This window comes from Neopsephotus bourkii, unplaced genomic scaffold (assembly GCF_033783945.1).
Source record: "Neopsephotus bourkii isolate Nb327-2 ecotype Australia unplaced genomic scaffold, CSIRO-AGI_Nbou_v1 NB_1765, whole genome shotgun sequence".
Lineage (NCBI taxonomy): Eukaryota > Metazoa > Chordata > Aves > Psittaciformes > Psittacidae > Neopsephotus > Neopsephotus bourkii.
Genome location: NW_026902239.1, coordinates 7,031,035 through 7,045,420, shown reverse-complemented (window position 1 = coordinate 7,045,420; position 14,386 = coordinate 7,031,035). Strand labels below are relative to the sequence as shown.

At 38.9% G+C, this 14,386-nt stretch overlaps 2 protein-coding genes across 15 annotated transcripts in view; one reads left to right on the top strand and one right to left on the bottom strand.

Annotated features, from left to right (window-relative positions):
* Positions 1 to 2,657: 2,657 nt before the first annotated feature.
* SMLR1 (small leucine rich protein 1) lies at positions 2,658 to 7,024 on the top strand. Its single transcript, XM_061378391.1, has 2 exons — positions 2,658 to 2,909; positions 6,230 to 7,024. Exons 1-2 carry the CDS (start codon positions 2,780 to 2,782, stop codon positions 6,382 to 6,384), a joined length of 285 nt encoding a protein of 94 aa, XP_061234375.1. The 5' UTR covers positions 2,658 to 2,779; the 3' UTR covers positions 6,385 to 7,024.
* Positions 7,025 to 12,587: 5,563 nt separating this feature from the next.
* The window catches only part of EPB41L2 (erythrocyte membrane protein band 4.1 like 2), a 102,373-nt gene continuing 100,574 nt past the window's right edge, over positions 12,588 to 14,386 (bottom strand). For all 14 annotated transcript variants that reach the window (XM_061378377.1, XM_061378367.1, XM_061378366.1 and 11 more), the window contains one exon: positions 12,588 to 13,858. The gene's annotated coding sequence lies outside the window, so the exon portion shown is untranslated. The remainder of the gene's footprint in view (positions 13,859 to 14,386) is intronic.

The following is a 14,386-nucleotide window of genomic DNA, read 5'->3' as shown; positions in this document are numbered from 1 at the left end:
CTAATGTTAGCTGGCAGGTTTTGGAAACAGAACTCATTTAAAATTTGAATGAATTCCTGTGTGTTCATATTTTATGTAAATAATCAAAATGATACAGCTGAAATAAGAGTTTTAGTGGCTCTAAAATTAATGTCCCTTAGATTCCATTTCACAGGAAATGAAGTTTCTGATTCAAGCCAAAAAGAAAACTTTGAAATGGCCGGATTTCCCGTGAGCCTGAAAGTGAGCTTTTGGCAGGTCTGCCCTTTACTGAAGCAATGAGCAATCATGACATTCTCACAGAGCTCGTGAATCCATCTATTTTCCCCAATACACCCAAGGTTCACACATCATCCAAGAAAACGTATGTTCCTATGTTACTAATCCATGCCTGGCCCACATTTCCCAGTTTTCCTTTGACTGTGGTAGATGTGTCCACACCACATGACCAGGTCTTGCTGGAATGCAGAAGCCCAGCTCTGCCCAAGTCTGCTCCCCATGTGGCAGCAGAGCTCCTGTCAGCCTCACACACACACTGGCTGCCATCCCAACCAACTCAGGTAGCAAATGAACTGCCTTCATGGTAAAAATATGTTTAACTTTCTTCACCCTGCTTTGATACAGAAACTTGCTTTGCATGTCTGTCCTGCTGAACAGCCATGAGGTTTGCCCCTCGCTGTGATCGGAGCTGACACCTGCCGTTTCACAAGGAGGTTGTACAAACGCGGAGGGTTGGGAATTTTCTTATTCTTCCCAGGCAGAATCTAACCACTTCCGAGCTGCCTGCTCTGTGTCCACCAGCTGTCTGCCCCCATGACAGTCAGTTGTGACAAGCAAGGCAGATATGCACTTCATTGTCTCCCCTGACTCACATTTGACAGAAAGAACTAATATCTCAGGTGCACAAGGAAAACCAATTAAAAAATCCAAGTGACTGGTTTGCCTTTGTTTGCAGGTATTTAGCTGCCATTAATATCACCATGAGCCATGCACATGTACCAAAGAGAAATACCGCCCCCCATCCTCATTTCTTAATGCTACAACACTTGGAATTCAGTCACAACCTTCACTCTTAGACTGAGCTCTCTGATGGCTCAAGATATCTTTTTAAGAACATCAGTTAGGAAGGAATTTTAACAGGGATCCTGAAGAGGGTTCATCAAAATATTGCAACAGTTCTGCAGACCGGAATACTGACATTCATGATAGCCTAAAGAAAAATCGACTTTTCATGTGCAAAAAAAAAAAGAAGTTAAAGGAATTTATTGATCACAGCTGACAGGTATCTATGCAAGGAAGGAATTATCTGGCAACAGATGGGCCTATAATAATAATACCCTGACAACTTGCCTTTTAGTCCATGCTTTTCATGAGTAAATCATAAAGCACTTTATGAATGAGGTCAAACACCTAGGCAGAAAACGCAGAATAAGATGTAATGGTTAGAAGCCAAAGCCAAAGAAATATAAAGCAAGAAGTAAGTCACACTCCATTTGTTCTTTTATCAGTCATAACAGTGGATGATTAACAAATCCAGGAATTTGCCTGCAAACACAATATTCTACATCATTTGTAGTGCTAAAGGAAGGATCTCAAATATGTTAGCAGTCAAAAAGAATATTATAAAATTAAGAAAATTATTAGCTGAGGTTGTTTACCTCAGGTGAAGGAAATGAGGTAAACACAGAAATAACTTTTCCCCCTGAAAAATCTACAAATCTACTGCATTTCCCATTGGCTCCAGCATGCCTACCTACCCACTTGTCCATGTTCTAACACGGTGGTGAAGCCACAAATCCCGCAATGTTTAATGTTACCTGGTGCCTTTATTAGGCATCAGATTTGATAAGCCAGAGACTGAATGTCCAGGTAGACTAACCCGATGTCCAAAAACCTGAAGCACATCTCTGCTGGAATTCAACCACACAGGCAGGTCAAACAGTGAGATTCTTCATTGCTTCCAAGTGAAGTCAATGCAACCTGGGCACAATAGCACTTCCAAGATGTCAGGTCTACATCTTTTTACAAACCTGAAGGGCTATAAAATGACTAATCATCTCTTTAAATCAACCAGTGTATCCTAGACCCACTTCTGCCATAGGCTGGTGACCAGATGGGAAAAACTGAATATACTGCACATCTCAAATCCAGTTACTTCAGTGTTTAAAAGTTTCCTGAACTCTTTGGCACACCTCAAACACACACACACACACAATCACATATTTTCCACTTTGCTAAGAAAGAAACCTTCCTGAGTTTCACTTTTCTGCAGCTGCTCTTCAGAAAAATGTTGTTGGTACAGCATCCACTCCATCATTTGATGCTGGCCTCAGTGGTCAGGTCTGAAAACCCTCCAGAGCAGAGAAGCCTGTGTGGTGTTCATAACAAGGTCTTCACCATGAGTGAGCATTTGAGATCTATTGTAAAATTAATACTTTTAGAAATAGAGGGCTTATTGTTCAGTATGGCCTGTGCAAAGTTAGCAGATGACAGAACCTGTATTGCTCAAAAGGCAGCAGCCTTGCATATTGAGCCCTTCCCAGACAAATCCCAAAGGTTTCAAAGACCCACATTACCACAACATGCACTTTTAAATGTTGTGGTTGAGTAATTTTGCAAGTGAACTCCGGTCCCACTGGGAATCACCGGCTTATACAAACAAGCCAAAGTCCAAAAAGAGATAATGGATTGAGCAAAGGGCAGAATGTGGATGCAGGGAGGAAAGGAAGAAAGCAGGATAAATAAGCTCCACACTTGAAGATCTGAAGGATCTTGCTCACTTCATCTGTTGCAGAGGAAAATGCACACGAGTTACTTACTTTCGGTGTTTGTGAAGGAGCTGCCTGGCTATATTCTCTTTGCTGGGGTCTTTATGCCCATGGCTTTACTCCTGCTGCTAATTGCCTTCTTCAGGCTCAAACTAACAGAAGGTGAGTCAGGACTTGGGGGCACTGAATGGGTAGGCAGAGAGAACTTCTCAATTCAACAGGCTTTTAGGCTTGTACCATTAACTAAACTGAAGTATGATATTTTACGAAGTTGTACTGCATTTTAGATCATTTCCTCTTTGAAAAATGTTACGGGAATTTGCTCACAACTTGGACTGGAATCTCACTCAAAACTCTGTAGATTTAGGTACCATACTGTAGATTTTACTACACTACACTATAGAAAGGACAACCAAAATGGAGAAAAATAATGAGGTAGTTAAAGTACAGATAATTTTCCTCTGTGCTTTCACGATGCAAGTGTTCAGTGAGGCAGGTTAGAGAAGCTACATCCTGTAAGTAGCTGGTTATTGAGTGCACATCTTTGTTCTTTGAAAGGTACATATTTGCTTTTACTTTGTGCCTGAATCCATGTTTGCCATGTTGCCTCTTCTATTTTAAAATCAGCTTATACTCACTTCAAACTTCTATCTTCAGAGAAAAAACAAGAAACATCCCCACGCAAGTAAATGCAGCATGAGTGTAACACACCCGGGTACTGCAAACCAAGGCTGCTCGCAAAAAAAGACACCGAGCTACCACCACAGCAGGAGGGGAGTTTTAGATGGAAACCCCTGTACATCAGATCATACAGTTTTAATGGGATGACCCTCATACCTTCAGCCTTGGGTCCCAGCTGCAGCAGCAGATTCACACATGCTCTGCTTTTGTTTTAGGCTTCCAGCTGCTAAGGTCAGGCCCAGGGCACGTTCAGATCAGAGTCCTCATCCTTTCTTTCCTTCAGCCCTGCCAAAACATGTTGTTGCAGGCACTTGGCTAAGCTTGTTCCTCAAACTGGCTGCCTTTTGAACCTTTTCTCCATAGGGAGCACTAGGGAAGCTAAGATGACATCCTAGTTTTCCTCTCTGAAATTCATATGCTTCCTGGTACAGCTTAGTGAGAACCCTGCTCACGACAATGGTCCACAATGCACGCACTGTAGGTTTCAGCTCTAGCAGCTCATCTGTGATCTCAAAAGCAGCCTTGTCTAGAGCAGGCAGGACAATCCTGGCCACAGAGCTCTGCAGATAAACCCTGAGCTGGCCCAAGATGCATCGGCCCCACAGGAGAAGGCTAAGTGTACCCATCAGCACAAGGCTAGGGAAGGACCCTTATCTAGATGCCAGATCAAGTACTGCGATTGCACATTAATTGTTTGCTCTATCCTGCAGCTTCTGAAATCCTAAAAATTGGGCAATTTAACACAGTACTAAAAGTAAAAAGGTCACACCTTGAAACACAGAATGAATTAACTTTAGATCCTACCCTTTACAGAGAGGGAAAGGTGTTTGTTTGCATACAGGCATACACCACAAGTTACCTTCAGGCTGCTAAAACTCAGACATTTCCTGTTCAAGATGTGCTTTCAGATGCTGAATTGATCAACTAGGGAAGCCTGTGCTGTATACCTAACCCAGCTCTGACTTCAGTTATGTATTATCCTTACAGCAAGGTGCTGACAGTTTTTCCCACACTAATAAACAACCACCAAAAAGTAGTTTGGTGCCAAGAACATCAAGCAATTCAGTACCTGAGGGAATAGGAAGGCTAAATGTTGAGAGCTCTTTCATTAAAATGGTTGAAATGGAAACTAATTCAACTATTGCATTAGACTTTGGATACAAGCGCGGATTTTCCCTTGTAGCAATTAAACACCTGTGTCCGTCTGCTATGGACATTACTTATTACAAAATAATACTGAGACACTCATTTGTCCCTGGTGATGCTCTTGCTTTTCTGTTCCAGCTGGGATCAAGCAAGACAGGAAAAGCAGGTGGGTTACAGATCTCATCAGTCCAGGTACTTTGCTGAGGCTCAGACTATACTTTCATTAAGCCAAAAGAGCCCATCTGAAAAGACACATACAAACATTCACATTCATGCTGAGCAAACAACTACTGAAACAAACTGGCCTGTCTCCTTTTCACAGAGTCCACATCCTCCGTAGCTGCACTTTCTGCAGGTCTGTAAATAATCAGCAGAACCCAGTGTCAAATCCTGCTTTCTTCAAGCACAGAATTTTTAGCTTTGCACTTGCAGCGAGTTAAAGTAAGCAAGAATTTCCTAAACTTTCTTAAAGCAATCAAGGCTTTAAGAGAGAAAGGTGAATAAAGTAATTGACAGACTAATTTGCCAAAGGAATATTGCTTCTGTGCTTCTCACATGTCTGAATGCTTGCAGGGAATTACATCTGGCTGTTCAGTACCTCAGGGAAGGAGATTCTCAGCTTGCAGATCTCAGGTGTTATGGGTGGGATTCTCAAAAGGATGCAGGATGAATTCATGTCTATTTAATAGTTTGAGTACCACAGTCCCAAGTCTACCTCCAAGCCCTTCTTTTGCTTAATCTGAGATAGGCAGAGTCTAACCTACCATGTAGGCCTCCAGCTAATTCACACAGCCAATCCCAAGCAGCATTCCCTATACAGGCAAAAGAGCCAGCTTCACCTTATCAGGTGAGCAAAATGCCTAATCACAGAGAAACCTGAGAACAGAGTCCTGTAAATACCAACGCTTCCTCTCTTTGACAAAACCTCAGAAATTCAGCAGGCTTAGGTGCCTATTTCCTTAGATCTCAAAAACAAAGAAAAAAAATCAAATTTGCATTATTAAAAGCAAGGTTCATTTTCCTCTGTGCATCAAGAGAGAGGCTTCACGTAAATAAACTCCACCTTAGCATCAAAACAGCACACAATTCTCCAAGCTAATGCACCCTGAAAAAGTGTTTTATGCTAACTGGATTTTTCTTATTATTTTCTTCATTTTGTTTTTTCGCCATCCCACTCCAAATACTCCCCAAGCTCTCATGACAGTCTCTGATGACACAGTCCTTTTGTGAAGATTCCAGGTTACAGGGGCAGAGTTCATTTTTCTGTTCTGTATGTACCATGGGCAGCATCAGGACCAGGCCAATTTGAGGCTCTCATGGCACTGCCACAGTAAAGCAGAATGCGAATTGCCAGTACAAGCTAACTGCTCACCTTGCTGTTACTTAGAGATTTTATTCTGATTGGAAGCAAATGAGAATAGTGTATTTCTGTTGATGTCAATCTTCACTGGTCATAGAAGCACAGTCCCATTCTCAAAACTCGGACGACTTCCTTCTAGGAGAATGGGCAAACTGTACAAACATGCTACTTAGGTACCTTCCATCTCATAACATTAGCTTCTACTAATATACACCAGCTCCTTTTCTTTATAAAAATTCACCACAGCAAATTAGCCCATCTTCATGGAATTTTGTGTTGTTGGTTTATTTTTCAGTGGATGAGGAACCAGCCATGGCAGAAGACCTCATAAATGTCCTCCTAAATTACCAGGGCCAGCGGCAGAAATCCAGGAGATCTGGACAAAACCAGAACAAATACAAGAACCAAAGGAAATTTCAGGGAGTCTCACATCTCAGGAAGCAAGCTTAAATCCAGTATGCAGCTCTGAAGGTTTAAAAATAACTAGCTGGAGATAAATACCATGGAGGAAAACAAATCAGCAAGGAAGAAAAAAATAATCAGTGCTGTGCTGTACAAATGAAAGAGCTGCTGCTGTACAGGTTTTGTAACAGGTTTTGCTTTCTCACATGAGGCCAAGCAAAGTACTTTATGGAACTCATCAGGCACCAGAGACCTCCTACAACATTCTGTGTCAGTTAGGATCTGGGGAGAGGGAAAGCACCTTGCTTGCTAGCCCCTGCCTAGTCTACTAAGAAAGCTGTATAACAAGCTCCTGAGAGAGCTGAGCTGGCGCATACAAGGAAGGCAGTCTTATTAAACTGAAGATGCAGAAATAGCAAGTTCATTACAAGAACTGATGTCTAAGGAATTGAGAAGGGTAATGAAGGGGAACTGACTTTTTCATTAGTTTGAACACTTTGGGGAAGATCGTAAGTTTTTGTTAAGTATGCAAAATATAATAGTGACGGGAAACAAAAGGACTTCTCTCTGCTGAATGACCATGCCAGTTTTTGAAACCATGAAAAGATGCAGTCAGTATTCTGTAAACCAGCTAATTATTATTCTAGTTTAAAGACAAATGGATGATTTTTAAAATAAACACCCTCATTGAGTTTTCTTTCTTTGCATTTCATACCTCAGACAAAAAAAATCTGCCTCTCCCCCCTTTGCTGTAGATGTATAATTTTTAGTACACCCTAGATTAGCTGTGGCAGATGGCCCACAAAAACATAACCCGGACTGTTTGAAAGCACTATTGCCTTTTAGTTTCTGTTTCTTAAGTTTAACCCAAGCTGATAAAGAATGAGAAGTGACTCTTCTGTCCATGACACTCAATATCCCTATCTGCTAGCAACTGTTGTCTGCAATTACCTTCCATTACAGCTGTTTGTCATTACCCACCCTGCAAAAACAAGGGGATAATGCCTTGTCTGAGATTATGTGTGGTTTTGCACAATTTTGGTTCTCATAGACTCAAGAACTCCTCTGAATTATTTGATTAAAAAGATTAATGAGACCATGACCACAGATTTAAGAAACACTGCAATTTATCAAAGTCTGCAAGAAAACAGGAGTTAAACAGCATGTACATTTACTATATGTACCTGTCCCCTATCACATTCTATCTTATTTTTTTAAATATTTAAGTCATCACACTGGTTTACATCTGTGCAAGTAATACATTTCATCGAACAGGCGAAGATCCAACTGTTACTTCAAAAAAGGTACCTGTACATTTGTATAATAAAGATAAAAGTTAGGATGCTTAAATGCAAGTACCTCTAATTAAATCTAGTAGTCTCTTTTTAGGTTCCCAAAAGAATTACCTGTTTGAAAGTGCGAAGTGCTTTGTGGTTCCATTTGAAATCAACAGAAGGTGCTGGGTGGAAAAAGCCTTTATTCAGAAGTCACAGCATTGACTTGAACATCAAAAGTTATAAACACAAGATAGATGTATGGAATTTGACTTCAAACGAAGCGACCCTGTAAGACAACCACAGCCAAACCCAGAAGAGTAAAAACAGAAAAAACAAGTTTATCTCAGTCAGCTGGCATAGGAATCTCCAGTTCAGCCGCAGCGCTCCTCACCTCCAGCTGGCAATTCACTTGGATGCACATTAAGAGGTTCTCCATGTGTTTCAGGATGCCCCACCTGTGATTATGCCAGAAGTCTTTACCCAATATTTTGCAATCAAAAGAATAAAGACACTGTTCTCATTTTACTTTTCATATATACTTGTTCTTCCCACTAAGAGAAAAGCACGCAGTCCTTTGGTTCTTAAACTTCACACCAATAATTTCACTTGACTAGCAACAAACATGATCTGTTTCAGACAGCAAAAGGAAAAAGGCATTCCAAAGGCAGCTCTCAAATAGAAAAATCACAGTAGCTCCCTATCACCCAGCTGTTGAGTGGATATTACATGCATAGCTACTCAGGACATCTGGGAGCACCTCCTTCCTGAGCTCCTCTCTTACCTGGACTTTTACATTGCCTGGCAGGCCTAATACACCACAGCTCAAAGCAGCACACACTTTCTTTACAACTAGTACATCCAGACACGAATGTAAAGGTAGAGGTCTGTTCTCCTGTTTCCAGTTTCTTCAGCATCGATTTTCCTTCCTGTTCAGCTGTGATTTTGAAGATCAAACAGACCACAGATAGTAGAGAGCCAAAAGCTAAAACTAGGTATAACATGGTGTCTAAGGAGAGAGACCTGAGACAGTGATTCTAATGATCCACCTCTGCTTACAGCTGTCTCAGCTAGAAAACCCATGGTACAGAATCGATGAGTCTGACCTGCTGGCCTCCTGCCATGTCTGTGTTCTGTACCTCTCAAGAGGTATGTTATTTCATCATTTGCTATTTAAGAGTCCAACATATTCCTCAGAAGGAATATGTTCTTAGAAGGAATATGTCCCTAGAAGGAATTCCTAGAAGGAATATTCCCTACAACGAATATGTTCCTCAGCTAGTATAGGTCCTTGCAACACAGTCATACTGTCAAATGATTTAATATCCTGTGCTGTGGAACAGTTCATGTTTTCCTACATAATCCTTAGATAACAAATTTTTGCTTTAAGTAAACCCACAGCTTTTAAAAGGAGCAAATTCTTCAGCCACAGCAGAGAAACTACTGCTTACCTGAGTACATAAACTTCAATGATATTGGTATCTTTAAATAAAAGCTTTCAAAATGCTGTAATATATCATTTCCTCTGGTTTTATTAATTACAGTCTACACAGTCCTTTGCAGGTAATTTGAGATAGCTACTGCAAAGAACTGACATTTTACATTTAAGAAAGACGCTGCCAACAGAGAAATCGGTCAGCTTGGACACTGAATATGAAAGGAAATGTTAAAGGAAATGTAACACCCCCACCCATCCCACCCTCCTATCCCACACACCCATTTGCCAAGCAAATACTGACCTGGACCACATGTAAAGATACAGAATTGAAGTTTAGCAAGCCTCACCACAATATAAAATTGATTTTGTTGATCAAAATGACTGCTAATAGAGAAATTTAACATGTTGAAAAGTGATACTACTCTTCAATAGCACTTTACTGTAAAATAGTGGTATGGATACTGATTACTGTAAAATAGTGGTATGGATACTGATTACTGTATAGATACAATGGATGCCTTTGATACAACTGCTTCCAGAGCAGTAATCGCTAACATGTAGAAGGATCTAACATTCAAGACTCAGTAACCTGTCATGAAAGCCCTCAGGCCTTGCTGTTTTCAGTTCCATTACTTCAGTAAAGAAATATCTCAATTCTTTACGCTACTGGCATAAAACTCATCATAGTACCTTACATAATTTCTTCAAAAAGGAAAAATATATTTAATTAACACCACAGAACGAAGTCTTTGTCTAAATAAATTATAAAAGCATTCTCTAAATCTATATGAAAACAGTGATTGTAAGAAAATAATTTGCCTTCAATTTTTGTTATCACTGAGAAGACCTCTGTCTTCTTGTCACTAGCAATAATGTAAAAATCTGATTCCACTCAACCTACAACATGTAAGCATGTTTAAAACCTTATTGTCTATCTGTGATTGCTTCCTCTCCAGTTCCCAGAACAGAATATAAAGTCTCCATATTCAAGTAGGAAATGTACAGAGGAAGGTGCTAAGAACAATAAAGAATTGTGGAATAGCTTCTGGCTGGGGAATGCCTGAAGAGTGCTAGGTGTGTTTTCTAGCACCTGCAGTGGTGAAGTGAAGCCACCAGGTGCAGGTTTAAGAGAAATGAAAGGTGGTTGGTTTTTCTTTCTTAAGGCATACGGTATGGTGAAAATGCCTGACAGAGGAATTTTTTTAAAAGCAATTACACAAAAATCCAGAGAGGCAGGTAAGTATGAAAGACTGACAGACCAGTTAGTCTTTGACAATTGCTGAACGCTGGAAGAATATTTGGGAAAGCAGTACTTGTTAGTACAGTACTTAATTTTTACACATACCCCTAGGCAACTACCAATAGGAATTCCTCTCTCTACCCTCAGAGATAGGAATCTGGGAGTGATAAGTCATTTAGCCTAGCCCAGTACAGCCATTCCTATAAACTCTGTCTCCAAAACCTCTTGTATTATTTGCTACATGCCAAACAGAGTAGCTTTAAGCTACAAGTATGAGCATAATTTGTAATGCTTATAATTTGTACTAATATCACTAATCAAGTATCTTTTTTCAAGTGTAGTATACAAACCCCAAACAACTAAGCAGCCTAAAAAAAATCAAAATGGTTTCCAGAGGTGTAGTCAGGTCAACAGCACAGGATAGCAGCTGTTCCAAACAGTCTACTTCCAGGTCAAATGTGCCTAAAAGCTGAGAAGCTCCCACTGCATCCCGGCCAAAAGTAGTTAGTTGTCATTCTGATCACTATCACATCTCAAACTCTGACCTGTGTCAAAGTATTTCATTTATTTTATTCCACCTAGTCAATTTAAAATAAAGATTGCCATTCAGCTTGAGTTGTCAAATAAAAGAACACTTTGAGACACTTTGTATTGCAGTTGCTCAGTGCTTTGAACAATAAAGCTTTTTTTTTCCTAGCAGTCTGTCACCAAAGTTGCTTACTTGTTCTTTATGAAATCTTAATCTAGAAAACAATCTGTAGAGCAATTCCAACATTTATCATGAACCCTTAGGTCATCATGATTAAAAAGAAGATTTATTAGGTATCTGTGTAGGACCTACATGACTCATTATTCTAAATAAAATCCAGAATTACTGGAGTATCTTCTCATTAAATTGGCCTGTAACTATATTTGAAATTACCTATGTATTAAAAAGTCAGCTTGTAAAATGCCTTGAAAACAATTTCAGTTGTTGCCTATTGCAGTTTTTGCTATAGATAGATAAAAAAGTAATGATGAAAACTCAGAATAGCACAATATTCCACAACAACTGAATAATTACATACAACCAGAATCTATAAAACTTGACTATTTTTAGGTTAGATCACACTTGGGGCTTATGTCTTTCTGTGTGACAATGGTTGCTTAATTAGTGCATGTTTAATCAATGGAAGCAATAGCTATGCACAAGATATGCTGACCTGAAAGCCCTATTAATTTTTCTCTGACAAAAAAGGTTCTGACTACTTTTTGAAGAAATGAAGCTCTTAGTGAAATATTGCTTTCAAGAATATAGTATTTGCACTTTTAAGAATTAAATACAATTGCAATAAACCCCAATACTGATCTAGTGTCTAACAACCCAGAAAGATTCAAATCAATAATTTTAAGTGACAAGCTTTCCTACCATTCAACCGAGTTCTGCAACTAACATAATGATGTATCAAAAATACCTGAAAATAGAGCTTTTTCTTGCATACTTTTGTATGAAAAATCCATTAAGACATCCCCTTAAATCCATGTATTTCCATTTTGACCTCCACTTACATATCCCAAACTTACAACTTCCTTGGCAACCAACCTGCTCATGTTCAGTGTATGAGTTCTTGTTTTCACAGGTGTCAGTATTCTTATGTCATTAGGCTGGGGGGAGTTCTCTTCCCCTTGTTGAAGGAAGAATGTTTCTGACGAAAGGCAAGTAAGATTGTTATTTGCTATTTTTCTGGGTAGTGTGTGATGTAACTGAGAACACCTATATGAATACAGAAATCAATATCTTGGTTACTGCTGTTTTTTGTTATCCAAATTATACAAAGCCAAAACTAATAGGAATTTCTGTTAAGCAAGCATACTGGCACATGGCAGCAATCTAAACTGAAAATGGCACCAAAAAAATGCATTGCTCAAAAGTGAAAAAGAACATAGTGAGAAGTATTATGATTTATTTTGTTACCTGAAGCTCACAGTACATCCTAATTCAATGAACTCGGTAGAACCATCTGCAGACTAAGAGGCATTTGAACTTGCACTGTGCTGTCCAAACCTCGTCTGTTTTGGCATGTGAGTATTTTCTCTCTGAACCACAGAAACCAGGGTGCTTTTTGGAAGATGTTTAAACAACACTGATACTTCAGTATCAGTATGAGGAGCCAGATAATAGTGCCACTCATCTAGAAACCCTGGAGACTACTCGTACTAATCCTTGCTTTTCAAGGTTTTGTGACCTCTAGAATTCCAGTTCTTGTAATTGACTTGCTCACTTTAAGTAGGTTCGAAGTTTATGTCTGAGTGCCAAATGTCATACAGAGAATAAACAACTTTATTTTATAACAGAATTACAGAAAGCAAAATATCACTTAATACAACTTCAAGCTGCTATAAATCTAATTTGGCATTTTAACTATACACAGAGTGGACAGAAAAAAAAAACAACAAAAAAACCCCACCAAAACAAAACCAAACCAAATAACCCCCCTGCAAGAACAACATAAAAATAAAATCCAAAATAATTAACAGGTTTTCTCAATGGCAGTCTCAAATGATGGTACTGTCTTACTGCTTTATGGATGGAGCCCATTGTACGCCTTTACTCAGTATCCTAAAAACCTTCATTAACCATTAGATGAAGCATCTGAAATGTATACCTTCTCTATAGCAGAAATGTCAGTTCTAATATGGAGACAGTGAGGTTTAATAGAAAGCGAGCATTCTACACATGTATTCAAATAATGGAAATGCTGAAGTTGGGACAGTAAGGAAAAAGCACTAAGGTTTTAAGCTGCCTAGATCATCTCTTGTTGGAAAAAGAAAAAGATTTTGTCTTCCTTCTTTCCTTATCTGGAATGCTGCAGACAACAAAATGGCTGCAAAAAGTTTGAGCATTGGCACCAAAGTGCAAAAAGAACACAGTGCTCAGTCAGAAGCAATGTGTCTGCAACTCTTTCTCCTCTACAGATTGCCACACCATCTCTGCTCCACACAGAGAACCTTAGAACAGAAAGAGTTACAGAGATATCAGTGTAACATTTATCCAAAGAAATATATTTTTTCAAATTTTAGGAAATGTTGTATTTTTATAAAAATCTTTGTTATTTGATACCATATATTTACCTGAATAATCTGAAAGAAAAAAAAAATCTGTAAATTACTCCAGTAAAGACTTCACTTGAAGTATTTGGAAAAAACTATCTCTAAATTAGTAGTTCCCTCTTCCTGCACAATTACCACCTACTCCAGTGAACAATGCTTGCCGGACTTTTTTGTTCACTTTCATATAATTAAGAATCAGCTTCAAAAATACAAGTATTTGTGCAAAAGAAGATCATACCCTATAAAATTTCATAAAAAAAATAATCTAAGATTGTTAAGAAGTGGTTATAAAAATAAACACGAAAGATTTTAAGGGAATATAGACCAAAGATGTTAAAATGGAGTTTGGTATGGTATTGGCATTTAAGTCTTGAGCATCTGGTCATCATTGCTAGGCTTGTTGAATTCAGTAGAGTAGTGGTGACTTGGAATGGTTACAGTTCTTCATGGTCATGATCATGGTCAGTATCATTTTTACTTCTGGAAGAAAAAGGAGGGGGTTGATTACATAAGCATTTGTAACAGATACGATGTGAGTGTCACATTATCTGAATCAAAAAGTCATTGTTTCCACATAGGTTATTTGGGAAGAAGGTTATTTCATGAAAAAAAAAAAAAAAAAAATTGGTGGTGGGGGGGCTCCAGTTAATGCCACATGAGACAAACAGCAATTCAGTTTCAGTGCATTTCTTGCTTTACTGTATTTTTTCCCCTCACCAGAATTGTTACGGTATTTTAATAGTTGCCTATTGCACAATTTACACAAAATTCTAATCCACAATCTAGTGTATAAATAAAAAAATAAGATATTTGTTCAACTAATAATCCCTCAGAATCAGGGGCAGTTTCTTTCACTTTTATTAGAGAAAACAGGTCTACAAAAACAATACTGCTGTAGTCATGGGGGCAGAGCTTAGAAACAACTAATCAAAGTTCATGGTATGGCTCCATTGACTAAACACAATTGTCCAGAGCTGTTTCTACAATCCCACCTGCCTACAGTTGCTG